Raw genomic sequence first — 16,848 nt, 5'->3', positions numbered from 1 at the left:
GATGTAATGTCTTTGCCGGGATACTGTGACTGGTCTGGGCTGAGCCAGCAGAGAAAACAAAAGGGCCCGGCACTCCCTCTGTCTTTCCTCTGTCACTATAGCAAATATATTTATATGCAAATTAGCCGGTGAAATAAAATGATTCAAATAGCTTGATAGGAAAATGTTATATTTAATCTGTGGGGTTTGAGTCATTGACGAGGGACGGAGGGAGAGAGATTGCTGGAGATGCATGAGGATGCGGGTGGAAGTGGAAGTGCAATCTAAAAACTGTCTACTCCCTGTCTCAGTTACAGTAGACTGATGAATTGCATATAGCAATCAGATCTGACTCACGGATTTATATGTGTGATACTGATTTTGTCGATACAGAAAGAGAAGTGGGGACTTGTGGCAAGAGTGAAATCTAAAGGTTATTGCTGCATGGGGGCTGCCGCTGGAGACTGTGCAAGCTCTGTAATTAAATCAGTAAATTAATAAATATAAAAGCCAAATTTTAAATTGAGGTTGGTTGTTTCTATATGATAACAAAACCTTACACATATAGGCTACTTTAAAAAAAAAAAAAAAAAAAAATACAACACTGTAAAAGTCATTAAATGTGTAATTGCAAGTAGACATTCTTTGGGAAATAAGATGCTGATCTGTCCAAAACAAACACTGTGATTGGCATGGACTTGGTTGTGTTTCTCAGTCCAAATGTGGCAAGAGCACCTGCCTGTTCCTTCTGTTTGTCTGCTAGTGTCTTGTCCGGTTTTCTCTCCGTCTGTTTCATCTGTATCTGTCTCTCTGTTTCCTTGGTGTTTGTTTCTCTGCGTCTTTGGCAGCGTCTCTGGCTTTCTCCACAGCCTGTTCTTTCTCTGTTTGCTTTTCTTTTTTCTTTTTCTTTTTCTTTTTTTTTTGGACTCACTCCAGCACTCCCGGTGAATGAGATGAGAAATGTAAGAATTAAATGCTAGTTAATGTGCTACATAAAGTCTAATGACAGTGATAGTGGACATCAATGGCACAACAATAAATGTAGAAATCATATATAAATGCATAAATTGGCAACACTTTACTTAAAGCCCCCCTCCTTTTTAGAATTCATTAACAGCATATAAACATTTAATAAATAGTTTCTAAAACACTGTAAAGCTGTAAAGTAGCTGTGAGCAGATGTAAGTGTTTATTACATATTTGTCAACAACTGTAACTCCTCCTGTGGGCTGTGTATAAACCTATAATGCATGACAATATTTTGTATATAATGTATATGCAATAATATAAAAAGGAAAGAGTTACAGTTGCTGGCAAATGCTGTACAGTAATAAATCCTTAAAAATGTCCCTTTTAACGCATCTCCAGAAAATGCCTGACATGTACATGGTTTCCATGCATACCAGCTGTGAAATGTGTCCAATCAAATGAACCTTGTTTGTGAGGAATTAACCGCACTCCCAGAGTGATGTAAACAATTTACAAGATCACATACCAGCAGATGACATGTAGCGATGGAATTGACAACTACCAACCCACTTTAATGACTTTCTTACACGACATCGCGTGATGTCAGTGGCAGATTGCAAATGTCAAAGATGGTTCATTTGATCCTTGTTACCGGCTGCCAAGCAGAAGTGGAAACAAATACATTAATAGCGTGCATCTCTGTCTTCTTCCCTCTCTGTCGCTCTTTCGCCTCCTCTCCCTTATTTTCTGTCTCATCTCTTCTCATCTCTTCTCTCTCTCTCTCTCTCTCTCTCTCACACACACACACACACACACACACACACACACACACACCCACACACGGACACACGGACACACAGGTGGTCTGGTCATTGTACCAGTAAAATCAAAGGCAACCTGAAATGTTAAAGGCAGACTGAATCTGGATGTAGACTCGTAGCACAGCCTCAGATGTTGCCATGGAGCTACAAAAGTGCACTGATGTTGTTTCATATTTTTGTTTCCTCCCACTTCAGTTTTAGCAGAATTTATTTCACTGGGCTTTTTGCTGTCTGTCTCCACATGCTTAATTTTTCTTTCTAAGTATTAACTTTTATGCATTTATTGCATGTCAGTCTGTCCTTGAAGAGAGATCCCTCCTGTTGCTTCTTTCTTTTCTTCTGTGAAAGGGTTTTTCTTTGTGTGGGCATCTTCAGACCAAGGGTTGACGGGTGGAGGTGTTGGAGGCTGTACAGATTGTAAAGCCCTTCAAGGCACATTTGTGATTTTGGGCTGTATGAAAAAAAGTGATTTGATTCAACCCAAGGCTAAGAAAAAACAAATTACTATTTTGCTCTGATGAATGAACATTGAATTTCTCCATAATTAGATTTCATTCTTTTTCTTTTTTTTTTAAAACCATGTCTTCAGATATTTTTTCTGTGAGGGGTAAATTGGTTAAAGATGCTCTTCAGTTGGCTGGTCCTTCATATGACTACCACTGACCACTACACTACCACTGAATATAACCAACCTTCCCCCCGCACACACACACACACACACACACACTGACACACACACACTGACACACACTCCAGCAGTCTCAAGAGTGTTGGATGGACAAAATCTAAAGTCAAGCATGAATACAGAGGCTGACAGGCCAATTATCAGATGTACTCTTCGTTCTGCATCCCCACCTCTGAAGGGAAGCAGAAGTGAGAATCCTGTCGCTTTCACTCAAGCCGGTACAATGACATGGCCCAACAACAAAAGGCACAGCCTTCACAAGGAATCGAGATGGACAGAGTTGTAAACCTTGTCTTGTCATACAGTTTTATCTGGTGGGTTTTCACATTTCAGGCTTCAGAAGATGTGATGTAGTGTGGAGATGTTTGTCTCCCCTGAAGTTTCAAGTGGGAATTACATTCCTTATTGTAGACACTGACTGACTGTGGTTTGCAGCGGTTACTGTGGAAACCTCATGATGTTTTGTAAAAAATTATGAAAATATCCCTTGCTGCGTGTAACATCATTCTGTTTTTTAAGAAACCTTTTTATGAAAACTTCTCTCTTCATGTTAGGAATCATAATGTCAGCATGCCATAAAACAATGACTGAGGTGTGATGAGCTTGAAAAGACCTGACATAACTGAACAGCGTCTCTTTGTCTCACAGGTGAATGTAGTGCCAGCATGTGCCCAAGCCTTGACAAAGATGCTGTATTGTCCATACTGCCATGGCCTGCCCGGGCTGAAACCCTGTCACAACTACTGTCACAACGTCATGAGGGGCTGTCTAGCAAACCAGGCAGACCTAGATCCTGAATGGAACCTCTTCATCGGTAAGAAAAAAAAAAAAGACTCTGATTCATTTGTCATTCCCTCTTTGAAATCTCTTGTAGGTGTCTGTCTATCTGTATATCTGTCTATCTGTCTGTCTGTCTCGCCTGCCTGCCTGCCTGCCTGCATGTTACTTTTCCCAGGCAAGTGTCTTTGAATAGTCTCTGTGGGACTTCAGTAGGATGTGCTGTTTTAGATTCAGCTTTAAAGGATTTACGGAGACAAAACTGAAATCTTATTTGTGCAACCATTCCTTCTTTTTTTTCTGTCTGAAATGTTGTTTGCTGTTGCTGGAACCCTGGCATAGTGCTTAAAGCTTTGGTCCCTGCTGTTTGGGATTGATAAAGGAGAGCAGATCCTAGGCAAACACATTTTCTATAGTGTTTCCAGCTGAGCTTGGTGAGTAATATAGCACTTCAGTTAGGCTGTAAGTAGCTGGCTGCTGTAAGCCCTCCTGTTAAATGGATACCAAGGAGGCACATAGAGTGTTCCCTCTGGATCTTTTGTAGGCCAATGCTTTATTTGTTATGTACCCCAATCCCATCCTCCCACCCATACTAACAGATTTTTTTATAAAATGGGGCGACGTTTTTTTTTTTTTTTTTTTTTTTTTTTTTTTTTTTTTTTTTTTTTAGAGACATCCCTGAAGACTCCATGTCAAGTGAACTGCATTTCTAAGCTTTTGGCTGTTTTGTGACAGGCCTGTCGTTGGAGAAACCATCAGATGACGTACTGCTTGTTCTCTCCGATGGCACGTCTGAAGTCTCAGATCAACACAGGCCCCCATGCACTGAATGAAATGTCTCACAGCTTTATGACATGTGTTAAAAAGTTAGTGTCTTGTTCAGTTGTGAAGAGGCAAATCTATTGCTGCAAAGGGACGCTGTGCTTGACAGTAATGGGAGAAGCTGTTGTTGCAACAGAATGATGAATCTGGTTCGACAAAAACACCCTAGAGGTGCAGAAAAATAGGATTTTTAATTTTGAACCAGTTTTTGTGCAGATGGTTTTTTTTTGCTTTGTAAAGACAGTGTTGTTGAGGGTATTATAATTAGAAATGTAGAACCCAAGGGATGTTTATTTTCACCGTGAAAGACTCATTTTTTGATATCTACTGACATTTTGTATTCATTATCTGTTGCTAAAGAACTTCGATTTGCTTACTGTGCAGCTTGCAAGAAATATTGATTTGCCTTTCAGAGACAACTTCTAAATGTATCACAGGTCAGTTCTCACCACTGGAGCACATCTTTGCATTATAGAAATTTATGGATTTAGCCCATACACATTCTGTCATTGTCATCCATTCAAATCATCACTTATTAGAGAAGGTTAGATTACAGGCACAACCTTCAATTTTTTAAGAACGTCAATAACATTTACCTTTGTCCATGCTTAAATGTCACTATTGACAGCATTGATTTGTGAGGAGAAAGGAGACTCAAGGCTTTTTATTTAGTTTTAAACTTCCACAGCAAGAGAGAAAAGAGAGATGAGGTCTGAAAATGGTCTCTAATCTTCCTAAATCCAGCTAAATCGGGGACATTTATGTAATAATTTTTTTTTTGTTCCCTGCTTTTATTGAAAACATAGGCTACAAAAAAAGAGAACAATGCCAAGTCGGCTCTGTTCCATAACAAATGAAAACTGAAACCAGATAAGGATTTTTTTTTCTCCCTAATGTACTGAATTGCGCTTACCTCATTCTCACATAGTTGGAACAAATCAAAATTGAAGAGGCTATTGCAACATCTGTGTCTGGTGAGAACTCGTTGAAAATAAGACACACTGAAGAACCCAAGGCAGAGTGTATGGGGGAATTCCAGGTTAAATTGTTAGTGTATCGTTATATTTAAGTAAAATGTAGTACATCAATGAAAACAAAACATCATTAATCAGTTAATTACTGGTAATTAAAATACAGTTGATTTCCAAACATTTCTTGTGAATGATGGGATTCATTGCTTCACGTAGAAGCAGTGGTGTTGGTAGTAGGTTAACACTGACTGACGCTTAGCTCACAATCTGCTGCCTTGAAAATCTGACACTGTGTTTCTCACTCTGTTGACAAATTAGACTGTCTGGTCCATTTCTGGTTAAAATGAACTCCGATATGTAGGTAGTCATTAGCCTAGCAAAATTACTAACCTCATAACACCAGAGCTCCATTCAGTTAGAAGTATACACATGTGCATACACATGTATGCATGCTTGTTACATTCAGCAGCCATTTTCATGGTGCAGAAAAATGCACAACTATAATTAATTACATTAATCTGGCTGCATGTGATTCAGGTGAGCTGTTTCCAGAGCCGTGCTACTGTTCATGCTGGTTCACTGACATGGCTGAAAAAGAAATCATTAATATTATTAGTCACACCTGTGTTTCCCCTGCTATTATGAGTCAAAATGGCTGCTGTGAAGAAGGCTTCTTATTTATTATATGGAAATGTCAACTGTGATTACAGTGAGGAAAACATAAAATGGTCACAGTGGCAACCAATAAGTTGGCTTTTCTTTTCTTTGAGTTGAACTGCTTGATAATGACTGCCAGTGACACAATGTGTCAAATAGTAATATACATCCTCAGTCCAATTATTGTGAGATATAATATCCCGTTTCAGGTATTTCAGTTGTTTAAAGTATCGTTTGTAACATGCTAAGGTACAGAGTCTGTGCAAGACTGCAAAAAAAAAGTTACGTGTTATTTTTTTCTCAATATTATGAAAAATATCACGTGGCAGGAAATGTCACAATATTCAATGTCAACCTTTCTAATTGAGCAATCTTGAAGCCTTTCCAGGCCAACAGTGTCAGATACGGTTGAAAATAATATTTTAGCATGTGATAAAATGGCTTTACAGAAGGATTTTTCTTTACAGCAAATATATTTTGAACTAATCAGATTTTAATCAATGCCATTAGATCTGCACAGACAAGTGAAAACATATTGTCATTATCATTAGTAAACATTAGACATGTCTTTTTAGTGAAAACAGAAGCATAATGTAAATACAGAGCTATAAAGTACCGCAACATATTGCAAACACTTGTTGGGAGTAGCAGAGAAATCTTTAAATTCTGTTTTCAGTAACCACAACGTGGAGCATAACTGTAGCACTATATGAACTCGCTGCTGTTTTCCTGCTTCCTATGAAACATTTACAGAACTTTTGTTGCATGTTCCCTCATTCCCAAAACACATCAACTATCGGTGCTGACATGTCGGGAGACAACAATTTTTGGTAAGTGTAGAACAGTAAATAGAAAGCTCCCCATTATTTCTCTCTCTCTTTCTCTCTCTCAGTCTAAATACATGAAAGTCACATCGTGTTGCTGATTTTCTGTTTTGTTGTGAAAATGAAGATCAGGATTTATCTGTCATCATTTTGCCACAGAAAATATCTTTTGATGGAATAACACAGAGGACACAGTGTGTCTCTTGACAGACTGTAGTTGCAGGGACTTTATTTACTTATTTATTTATTCATTTAATTAATTACTTATTTATTTATTTATTTATTAGTAATGCTGGCACGAAATGCACTGTATTTCTTGGTAGTCTACAGAAACAGATCGCTTTTATCTGTGCATAAAAGTAAATAAATGAAGTAAATGCACATAATAAGGCATTGAAACCATTGTAATATTGACAGTAACACATGCTGCCCAATTTTGTCCCCTTCCAAAATTAAACAAAATCTTTAATCAATGGTTTTCTGTTCTCTGCACATTCATACTGTATATTTAAATTAGATCAGAATATTATATTCAAATATTCTATAATGTACTTTGCTGTGGCTTTTGGAAACTGTAGTAGAAAATAAATGAAGAAGCAAAGGGGATGAAAATGAATAAAAGCAACAACAACAGAACATGATTTTAGTTGTAAGCCAGTGAAGTCAACAGTTTCTTAAGAGCTCTAAATGCTGTACAAAGCCATTAAAATGTCTCTTAACGTAGAGCAACAATAAGATCCAGAAGAATTTATGAGACACAGTGTAACATCAAACAAAATCCAGAAGATTTACAAGCTTGAGATTGAAAGCAAATTCTAGGCAATCCAACAAATTAATAGCCACTAGGGATTTTAATATATACTTAAACAGGAACAGTTTGGATATTAAGATGTCAGTATCACGCTGCAGCTTTTCCCAACATTAGAGGGGAGGAGTAGAACAAATGTGCCACTGCTGTGTTTATTCCTGAAATCTGTGTAACATTGAAACAATAATGACCTTGGTGAATACTTTGATGTAGCCTACATATCACTATGCAGAGGGAAAAGAAGAATGATTACAGCAACCGTGCCATACATTTCAAAGTTACAGTCACAGTACAGTAGTTTACAGTTGGTAAAGGTTAGTGTAATGACTCCATGCCTTCCAGGCTGTGAATGGGAGACAGACTGTCAGTGAACAATGGGCACAAACCTGAGAAAGGATGTCATATACCTGCTCGTACCTGTGCGGAGTGATTCTAGCCATCCCGGCTTTTGAGTGTGTGTTTGTGTGTATGTGTGTGTTTGTGTTCAAATGTTCAGGGAAGGAATTCATGGTTTGGCCAATGGATGCTACCACACCATCAGTCACCTGCCATCATGACAAATTTACCCAGCTCTGCATCATGACAGACACATCATTATCATTTTTCTTGTCAGCACCTTGTTAAAATACCCTTTGAGAGAAAAAGAGATAGAGAGGGTTAGACAGTTATTCACACGCTACTGTTTTTCAGGCTTACACCATGTTCAATGCCAGTTTTGACATAATAATCTCAGCTACACGTGGCTAAAATGAATGGTAGATTTTAATTTACTGTTTGATAAACAGGCGGATAAATAGTGGTTAGCACGGTGGCCTCACAGCAAGAAGGTTTTGGGTTGGAACCTGCCGGTCGGACGGGGCCCTTTCGTTCTCCCCGTGCATGTGTGGGTTCCCTGAAGCTACTCCGGCTTCCTCATGTGGTCCACAGACATGCGGCTTAAGTTAACTGCTGTCTCTAAATCACCTGTAGGAGTGATTGTGAGCATGGATGGTTGTTTGTCTGTGTGCGTCGGCCGCACGATAGACTGGTGACCTGTCCAGGGTGTACCAGGGTGTGCTCTGCCTCGCACCCATTGTCAGCAGGGATTGGCTCCAAATTCTGTGTGTAAATTTATCCACTATATGGTGCCTCTAAAAAGTAGCGTAATCTACATGGCATGTACACTTTTAGAAATGTGAAAAATACCATTGTGTGATTCAGCAGCTGTCTTTGATGATGCAAAATGATGATGATAGTTAAGTGTCCCAAATCTCAATTTACCGCTTACTATTGAGCTCAGTGTTGATTATATAGCGAGTAGTGAATGAGCGGATTTCGGACACAATCAACTCCCGGAGCTAACGTGAGCTTATTTAGCTGCCTATAGCTAACAGCCGATAAACTCCAGCCAGTCAGTTACAGTTTTCATTTCAGCCGTTAAAATGGACAAAATAAGAAGCCTGCTTTTGCCTATCTCCGTCTGAAGTCAAGAACCTGTTGTTGCAAAAAATGACTAAGAAATTCAAGTGGTTAACTCCACTGTTGTTATCAGTGTATGTGCCATGCGAGAATGGGAAGACTGACGGTCGTAGCAACTGTAATTGAGCCGGTCTCAGGGAACAGTCTATTTTAACTGATTCATTGTGAAAGTAATGAACTCCTTCTAGCTTTAAATGAGAGGTGGTTTGTAAATACCATTGTATTCCCTTAATTATTACATGCGCTCTGCTGCGCCTATGTACACATTATTTCTCCTAATTGAGATATAGGCTTGACTTGTCCTCTGTTGAGTCCTTTGACACCACAGTGTAAGCAATCCTCATTGATTTTATTTGCTCATTTCTTTTTAATTGCATGGATTGTGTCCCAGTGTAACTGGATCTCCCCACAACCCACCAGTTCACGAGAATTCAAGCCAACATTTTTCTGTCCTCCAAGAAGGACTTTCTCTGAAGTGTGTGAGATTATGAAGACGAACTCTCTGCCAGTGCTTTACTTTAAATGATATAGATAGCTTGGCAGAAACTAAGCTTGCAGGGTGCTTTCCTGCACGGTGTAGGCCTTCAAGATGTGTAAATCCTTTACCTCTCTTACTGTAAGAACCTACAGTGTCACTCAACATCCGCACGCTTTAATTATTCAGTGGACTTTAAGATTCCTCAAGTATGACATAAAAATACTGCACCTTTAAGTTAAACGTGAGACACACACAGCACCGTCGCGCATCAGCACACAACACCACCACACACACACACAGAGGAACTCAAACTGACTGAGAATGAAGTATGATAGTCTCAGTAACAGACATGACAGGAACAAACAAGCCTAGCTAGTGGGTTTCTGCCTGTCACAGTGCTGAAGGCTGGATGACTCACTTATCCTAGTGGAAGTGATCTCCATATCCTCAGCATCATCAAGAACCTGTATCTTTTCTTTCTAATTGCTACTGGCTATGCAGAATCTGCAAAATTCTTCTTCTCTGTGTGTGGCAGGAATGCTTATGCAGCTACACTTTATATACGAGCAACATATCATTTTCTTAATACTATGAGTTACCACATGCTGATGGCCAGCTATGTTTTATTTAGTCTTTTTTATTGCCTCCACACATACTGTATGCACACTGAATGTAATTCCTGCCATGTTTTATCCTTGTTTTTTATATGTCTGGAAAACATATTTTACACAATTATACACTGTGGTTGTTTTGCACAATTATACATTTTAATGTTAATGCATGTGTTTGTGCCCATACAGTATATCTGAATGAACAGTTTGACATTCGGATATTTGGAAATATACTCTTTCATTTTTTTTGCAAGGAGACGAAAAGATTGACACCACTCTCATGTCTGAACACTAAATATGAAGTTACAGTGACCAGCTAGTTAGCTTAGCTTAGCATAAAGACGGGAAGCTGATGGAAACAGCTACCCTGGCTCTGTCTAAAGACATCTCGTTATATCTTTGTTTAATTTGTTTAATCTTTACGCAAAGCTAAGCTAATTGGCCGCAGGTTGTAGCTTCATATTGAACGACCAGGCATGAGAGTGGTGTAAATCTTCTCATCTTACTCTCAGCCAAAAAGCAAATAGGTATATTTCCCCAATATTCCCCAAACCATTCTCCCAAGCATTGTAAAGTGTAAAGAACAAAACAAAGAGCTGAGAGGCAGCACAGGGACTTAAGCAGCTGTAGCTGTAGAGAAAAGACATGAGAGTTTATATGTGAGGAACAACAGACATGGTAACTAAGCTAAAGTAGTCTAGACATAGCCGAAAGCCAACAAAACAAAAAAAGCCCCATCAAGAAGTATTTGTTTCCGCTGTTATTGAGCTGCAATCCAGCTGTCAGTGCATGAGAGAATGCCTGTGGAGACTCCCCAAAGACAGACAGATATGTTGACAAATTAGTCCTTTGCAATTGATTCACCTCTTGCAGCTGCAAACTGGAAAAAAAAAAAAGTGTTAGCGGAAACGGACTCTGACTTATTTCAGCAGCAAGTTTTGGCAGCATCTGTGTTTGGACAAGAGTGCTTAAAATAAGACTGGAAGAGTGAGGTTCGTTTCGCGCTCCCCGCCCAGTGAACAGTGAGCTTCTTCAACATGATGACGAGCATTACTTTGAATGTGTCTAAGAAGTCAGTTTTACAAAGGCGAAGTCGTATCTTGTGAAGGATATTGATACTGTACAATGATCGACGGGAACAAGCTGATATGGAGTTTCCGCACTTAATTTCCTGTCTGTCTATTTAATTCATAAACAGTCTGAAACATCTGCAAGTCATTTTATACTGTGGTGCTTAAAGTAAAACACAAATGCATCACTGTACTGTAGAACACATTTGAAGAGACATAATGTGTTTGTAATCTCTCGTTGCATGTCTCTGTGTTTCATTCACTGAGACTGAGCCCTTCAAAGAAAGGTCAGAGAGCTCAGAGGTCTGTCGGGACAAAAATTAATCCGTGGCTTTACCCCAGTTAGTCTCTGTAGGGCACTTTTAGGACAGGGATTGTTTTAAAACCATCTGCAGGTCTTCCAGTTCGTGTTCTAATTATCGTTAAAGAAGCACTCCACCAATTTAGCTTTTGTACTTTTATAACAATGTTGGACAAAGGGTAGAGTGTTTTTAAAAAAAAAAAAAAAAAAAAAAAGATTAATATTGATGCAACAGAACCACCTTTTTTCAAATTTCATACATTCTTCGTCTTTGTCAAAACCAACAAAAACAAATAAGACACAGAATTTTGAAAAGTTGAAATATTAACACATCTTTTTTCTTGTTTCTGTTTATTTATTTATTTTTCCTCTTTCTGTGTTCATACTGTATTTTGAACTGGTGTCATCTCCAGGAAACATTCCATGATTAGCAGTTATATGCTGTGATGGGCAAAAAAATAAATGGAGAAGCGACAGCAGCAACGGACAACATATCAAAGAGCCACACTGTTGTATGGAGGTGACACATTCACTCTCTGAACAAAGCCAGTGTAGTTTTCCTCTCAGCTTGTCAAACTTGCAAGCATGTAAACAAGTAACTGCATCCAAGATGCATGTGCAGTGACGCGGTGATGTCTCCCTGACACTGAGCTACTCTCCAGATCGAGTTGTTTTTTTTTTGTTATTTCATGTTTACTAGAAGAATGGTATTATTTGCGTACAGAAAAGACTTGTTAGAAGGGGACAAAAAAACAACTCCAAAGGGATTTTGTTAATTAATAAAATAAAATATCAAAAGTGTTATCCCCTGAACCTTCTCTTTATTGTGCCATCATTATTACAAGCAAAATATAAAGTAATGAAGAATTTCTCTATTACATTTCAATTTTTGTCTTCAGTGCACTGGTGTCTTCATGACATGTGCAGTATGTAGAGTTTATCATAGCCAGTTGAGTTTAGAGAAAATGATCTAATTCATACACTGACTCTATAAAACATTTGTCACAGTAAGTGTAATTTCCAGGATGTGGATAAACGCCACCATCGGCAATGGAGTAATCAGTTGTCACTGGGAATTTATGCAGAGTGTCATCAACTTCTATTGTTGGATACATAGTGTTTGTATGCAGATATTTTCTCCAGTTTGCACAGGCAGATGGTGAAAGTTATTCTTTCCATTTTCATCACTGCAACTCTGAGTCACTGGGCAGACTTGCATTATGTTCATCATTTCCAATACAACACAATTATCCCCCATTAATCCATATCAACACTAGAAGTGAAATTACAGCAATAACAAACTGTTGCTGAAGCTCAGTGGAAACATGGAGCCAAGGCAATTTCTCAGATGGACTAAGTTAAAATGATTTCAATATATATTTGATGATAGAATCATTACTTTTATTCACTTTGAAAATAAACTATTCAAATACCTTCGTCAGTTCTCCATCCCCTTTGTCATTGAAGAGATTAACAAACCATGAGTGACATATAGGAGCTACTAGTTCACATAATTGAGAGAGTGATAGGCCTTTAAATCCTTAAGACCAGGTCACATAAGATGATTTTGAACACACTCTAAGCCTGACAGGACCATTTCTCTACTGAATTCTGAATTTGAACAAGACTTGACACTTCGGTCCTCCCATTGACTCCAGAGCAGTCATGCAGAGCCCAGTAAGACTTTTTTTTTTTCCTGTGTGTTATATTTCACCAGTCTGGCTTATGCTTCGTTTACAGAATTATATCTCAAGAAAAATCAGCGGATCAGAGCATGTCAGTAAAATTATAAAAGGAGTGAAAGAGGGCATAGACTCACTTTTTGGCAGCATTTTTTTTTTTTTTTTTTGGTCATTATTTTAATCTATGTAGTTTCTCTGCAATGGGCAAGAAACCAGACAGCACATACATTATAGCTGATTTTATAGGCACCTGCTCAGGATGAATCTAGTATTATGTGACAGAAATTGATCTTACAGTGGGTGTATTTATTGAACACTCCAGCGCCACTCACCACATTAAAATCTTATTGACTATGCAGTGACCAAAAGTAAAAGCAGTTAATTTGACATACTACTGGGGTTCAGAGACCCGTAGCAGAAATGCTCATGAAAGTTCATAAAACAGTCATGAAATTAAAAAATGCTGCAGATAATTATGAATGCCCTGTATTTGTTTCTCAGCATGTTCACTTAAAAGTTGTTGATGTCTCACATGAATGACTGCCGTGTGCCTCAAGGGACTCTGCAGGTAGTTTATTGGAGTCTCTCCAAATCCCTTTGGGTTAGGAAAAAAAAAGAAAAAGAAAAGAGTTTTCCATTAGAAAATAACCAAGCATGCAGCCCTGCAGCCTGAAGCAAGAACACACAAAAAAAAAAAAAAAAAAGTTGGCACCATGCAGCTAGCAGTAAATAAATGCCAATACAACCCTCTGTGTCAGGCAGTGGATAGATGGATAGATGGATGGTTGAGCAAATCGATTGTTTATCAGTTAATATACAAGGAAAATTAATTATTTCATCATTACATGAAACTGATGCCAAAACAAATCAGTCGAGATTAATGGCAGCTAAAGGGGGAAATGGAAAAGCAAGTCAGGTCAGTGGTAATGTTGAGAGAATATAAATATTAAAACCATTAGGGAACGCTGTATTCAAAGGCATTTTGAAGTCAACCAGTGGGCAGTGCTGTAAGTACCAAAACCATTTTTATGTAAATCACATATTTCTAAAACTCTAATGAAATGTGTGTTGAGAATCCAAACCCTGCAGTCAGTAGACAGACAGATATACAATGTTTCCCCTGAGTCAAATCTGAATAGAATAAAAGTCAGAGTATTCACTTGTGAATTCACTTGTGAATACTCTCACTTCAAAACAAACATTGCCTTTATTGTTTGCAAGCCTGGAAATGATGCAGCCAGAATAAAATTGCTACTTGAACTCTTATGAATTCAGTCTTGATCCTGGTCTCCTCTGAAAGTTAACGCTTTGGAGTTAGCCATCAAAAAGTCACAAGTAGTCTACATGTGCCAAATATACACAATTGATTTTTTCCTGCCTATTTTTATACTCACTTTACCGTTTTCTCTTCTACGCTGTTGTTTTCTGTGTAATTTGTCATGCTGGAGTGTCGATTCAACTAGATGCCATCCCAAATGAATGAGGCAACAAACCTCCTCCCAGCCCACTGACACTGACAAGCAGGGTCCAGGACAGGCATCAGCGTTAAGACACTTGTGACTGCACAGTGATGACCAAATTAAATAGTAAAAGGTACAGATGGCACAGATGGTGTGAGCTAAACATTGTGCAAAATTGAAACAGCAAAGCCTGTGACCTATAATATGCCATTTTCTTTGCAGCCCCCTAATGATTTATGGTTAGAACAGATTAAAATTTAAGATGCCTTTCATCAACAGCCCATCATTTTTGAAAAGTGTTCCCGTATGTGACATAATTTCAGAAGTTATTTAAGCATGTAGAAGTCACCCTTTCTCATAGCACTTCATATGGCTGACTCATACTCACAATCCATCAAATATTCATTAAGCTATATGAAAAATAGCTTGTCAGAACTCAGCTGAGGATATCATTTAGGTCTTTTATGGAATGGGTAACAGAATTGCTGCAAATTTCCCCCCTCCACTCTCACTGAATTCCACTGAGGCTTTTTTTTTCTGCGGGAGCATTAGAGCAGTACTCTACTAAACATAGGCAGCTGAAGACTTCACAGGACTCGGGTTGGCCCCCTGCAATGACCTCCAGCCAGCTCCTGATGGAAATCTAACCAAGCATCACGCCCAATTTGAGGCTCCAGAGTAAACAAACAGGAGTGCTCTTCAAAGGCACAAGCCACTAACAGACAGAAGAGTCTATCTGTAGCTTTATTCACTCAGCGCATTGTAACAGCACAGGCCTGGCTAACAACATACACAAGTTGATAATATAGTACAACATAAAATGATGTTATCAGACCGCCAGATTTTGTGGTGGGGAGGGAAAGAGTTGCTGCCCAGCCTCAATTCATGAAAATCTGATTTTCTCTATTTTGAAGAAAATTACATTTTCTTGAATTGTGTGCTTTTTAAACATCTGTGGAGGGAAATGAAATGCACTTAATTATAGTAGTATAATAAACAAGATCAGATGATACCCACTTCTCTTTGGCTAATCAAATGTGAGATACTTCTTTTTTTTTTTTTTTGAATCAAAATTAGATTAATGTTGCAGTTGTAGCCAAGAAAAATGAAATCTTATCCATTAATAGGACCAGGAAGTTAAACCCCAATGCTAAGGTACACCATTCCTCCAATTCTGGCCATAAGCTGACCAGTGTTGTCTGAGATACAAGCTGTGTATATGACCTGTGAGAAAATTTGCACGTTTGTGGATAAATTGACAAGTCAAAGTTCTTTTTGAAAAAGTCTTAATATATTTAATAATATATTTTTATTATTTACTGTCCAGCGGTTTTTTTTTTTAATATTTTTGTTTAAAAGCTTTGAGTGGATCTTCCTTTGTGTCCTTGTCTTTGTATGTGTGAGTCACATTGGTGCTGCAATTTACATTCTTCTTTTGACTTCACTTTATGGGCAATGCACAAAAATGCAACAGTGCGTTCGCAAAGGTAAAGAAGAAGAAGAAGAAGAAGAAGACAGCTAGCAAGCAAATGTGGATGTAAACAATACATGATTTATCATGAGGAAGGAAACTTCATTTTTAACATGGGAGTGGTATTGATGTTCTCATCAAATTTTCATTTTCCAAACATCAAGTTGATGTATGCTGACACTTGGAAGTATTGTCTGAAACACTTGATCTGCTCTAATCCAAATTAAAATCTTGACCAAAATCTCACCCACTGATCATATGCCAAGGGTCTGTCTACCATCCTTTACCCAAATCTGTTGTTAACTCTTTTCTGATATCTTGTCAGCAAACAAAAACCTTTGTCCAATAGTGTTGGCGATGGTATCTGTGGGTACTGCTTGTAAATTTATGTTTAAATATAGTGTTTCTACCTCTTTTTTGATGAGGTTGGGTTGCAGTGTAGCTGTTGTTCAGACAGGACCTCTGGATATTATTGCAGCTTAATTCAGGCTTAATTGACAATACCAGGTTTACGCATTAATCTTTATGCTTTTAATTCACCTCTCTTTGGCCAGGCTAGTGTTCTCTCCTCTGCACTCACTTGTCCTCTAAATCACTCCCCTCAGTCAAGCGGGTGAGCTTAATATCCTGCCCTGTCAATAGCCTGTGAGAGGAGGGAGACTTTATGTTCCTTAGGTCTCATGACAGGCATTCTGAAATGCTGGCCTGAGGGCAGGAGCTCAGACTCATTCTGCAATGGCTGGTCGGGACAGTCTTGAATAGTATTGGCTTTCCTCAGTGCCAGCCTACACTGTAATTGTAACTGTAACTGTTACACTGCACTTGCGAGAGTTATGCCTCACTTAACCCAATTATCTTATTTGTCGATTTTACACAGCTCTTAAGGTTTTCAGACTGAACAAGTTAAAGTTTTCCACACAAGGCTACAATACACAATACTACTGTAAAACAGGCTCAGTAAATGTTCTGCACAGAAGTCGACGCAGTACAAAGTCTGCAGCTTT

General features: G+C 38.5%; 1 protein-coding gene across 1 annotated transcript in view; it reads left to right on the top strand.

Annotated features, from left to right (window-relative positions):
• The window catches only part of LOC111238404 (glypican-6-like), a 127,694-nt gene that overhangs the window by 76,487 nt on the left and 34,359 nt on the right, over positions 1-16,848 (top strand). The window contains exon 4 of the mRNA XM_022767883.1: positions 3,103-3,268. Coding sequence (XP_022623604.1) covers positions 3,103-3,268 — 166 coding nt within the window. The remainder of the gene's footprint in view (positions 1-3,102; positions 3,269-16,848) is intronic.

The sequence above is a fragment of the Seriola dumerili genome, unplaced genomic scaffold, assembly GCF_002260705.1.
Source record: "Seriola dumerili isolate Sdu_G_001 unplaced genomic scaffold, Sdu_1.0 BDQW01001299.1, whole genome shotgun sequence".
Classification (NCBI taxonomy): Eukaryota; Metazoa; Chordata; class Actinopteri; order Carangiformes; family Carangidae; genus Seriola; species Seriola dumerili.
Note: the sequence above shows the minus strand (reverse complement) of the source record. Positions and strands in the feature narration are given on the sequence as shown.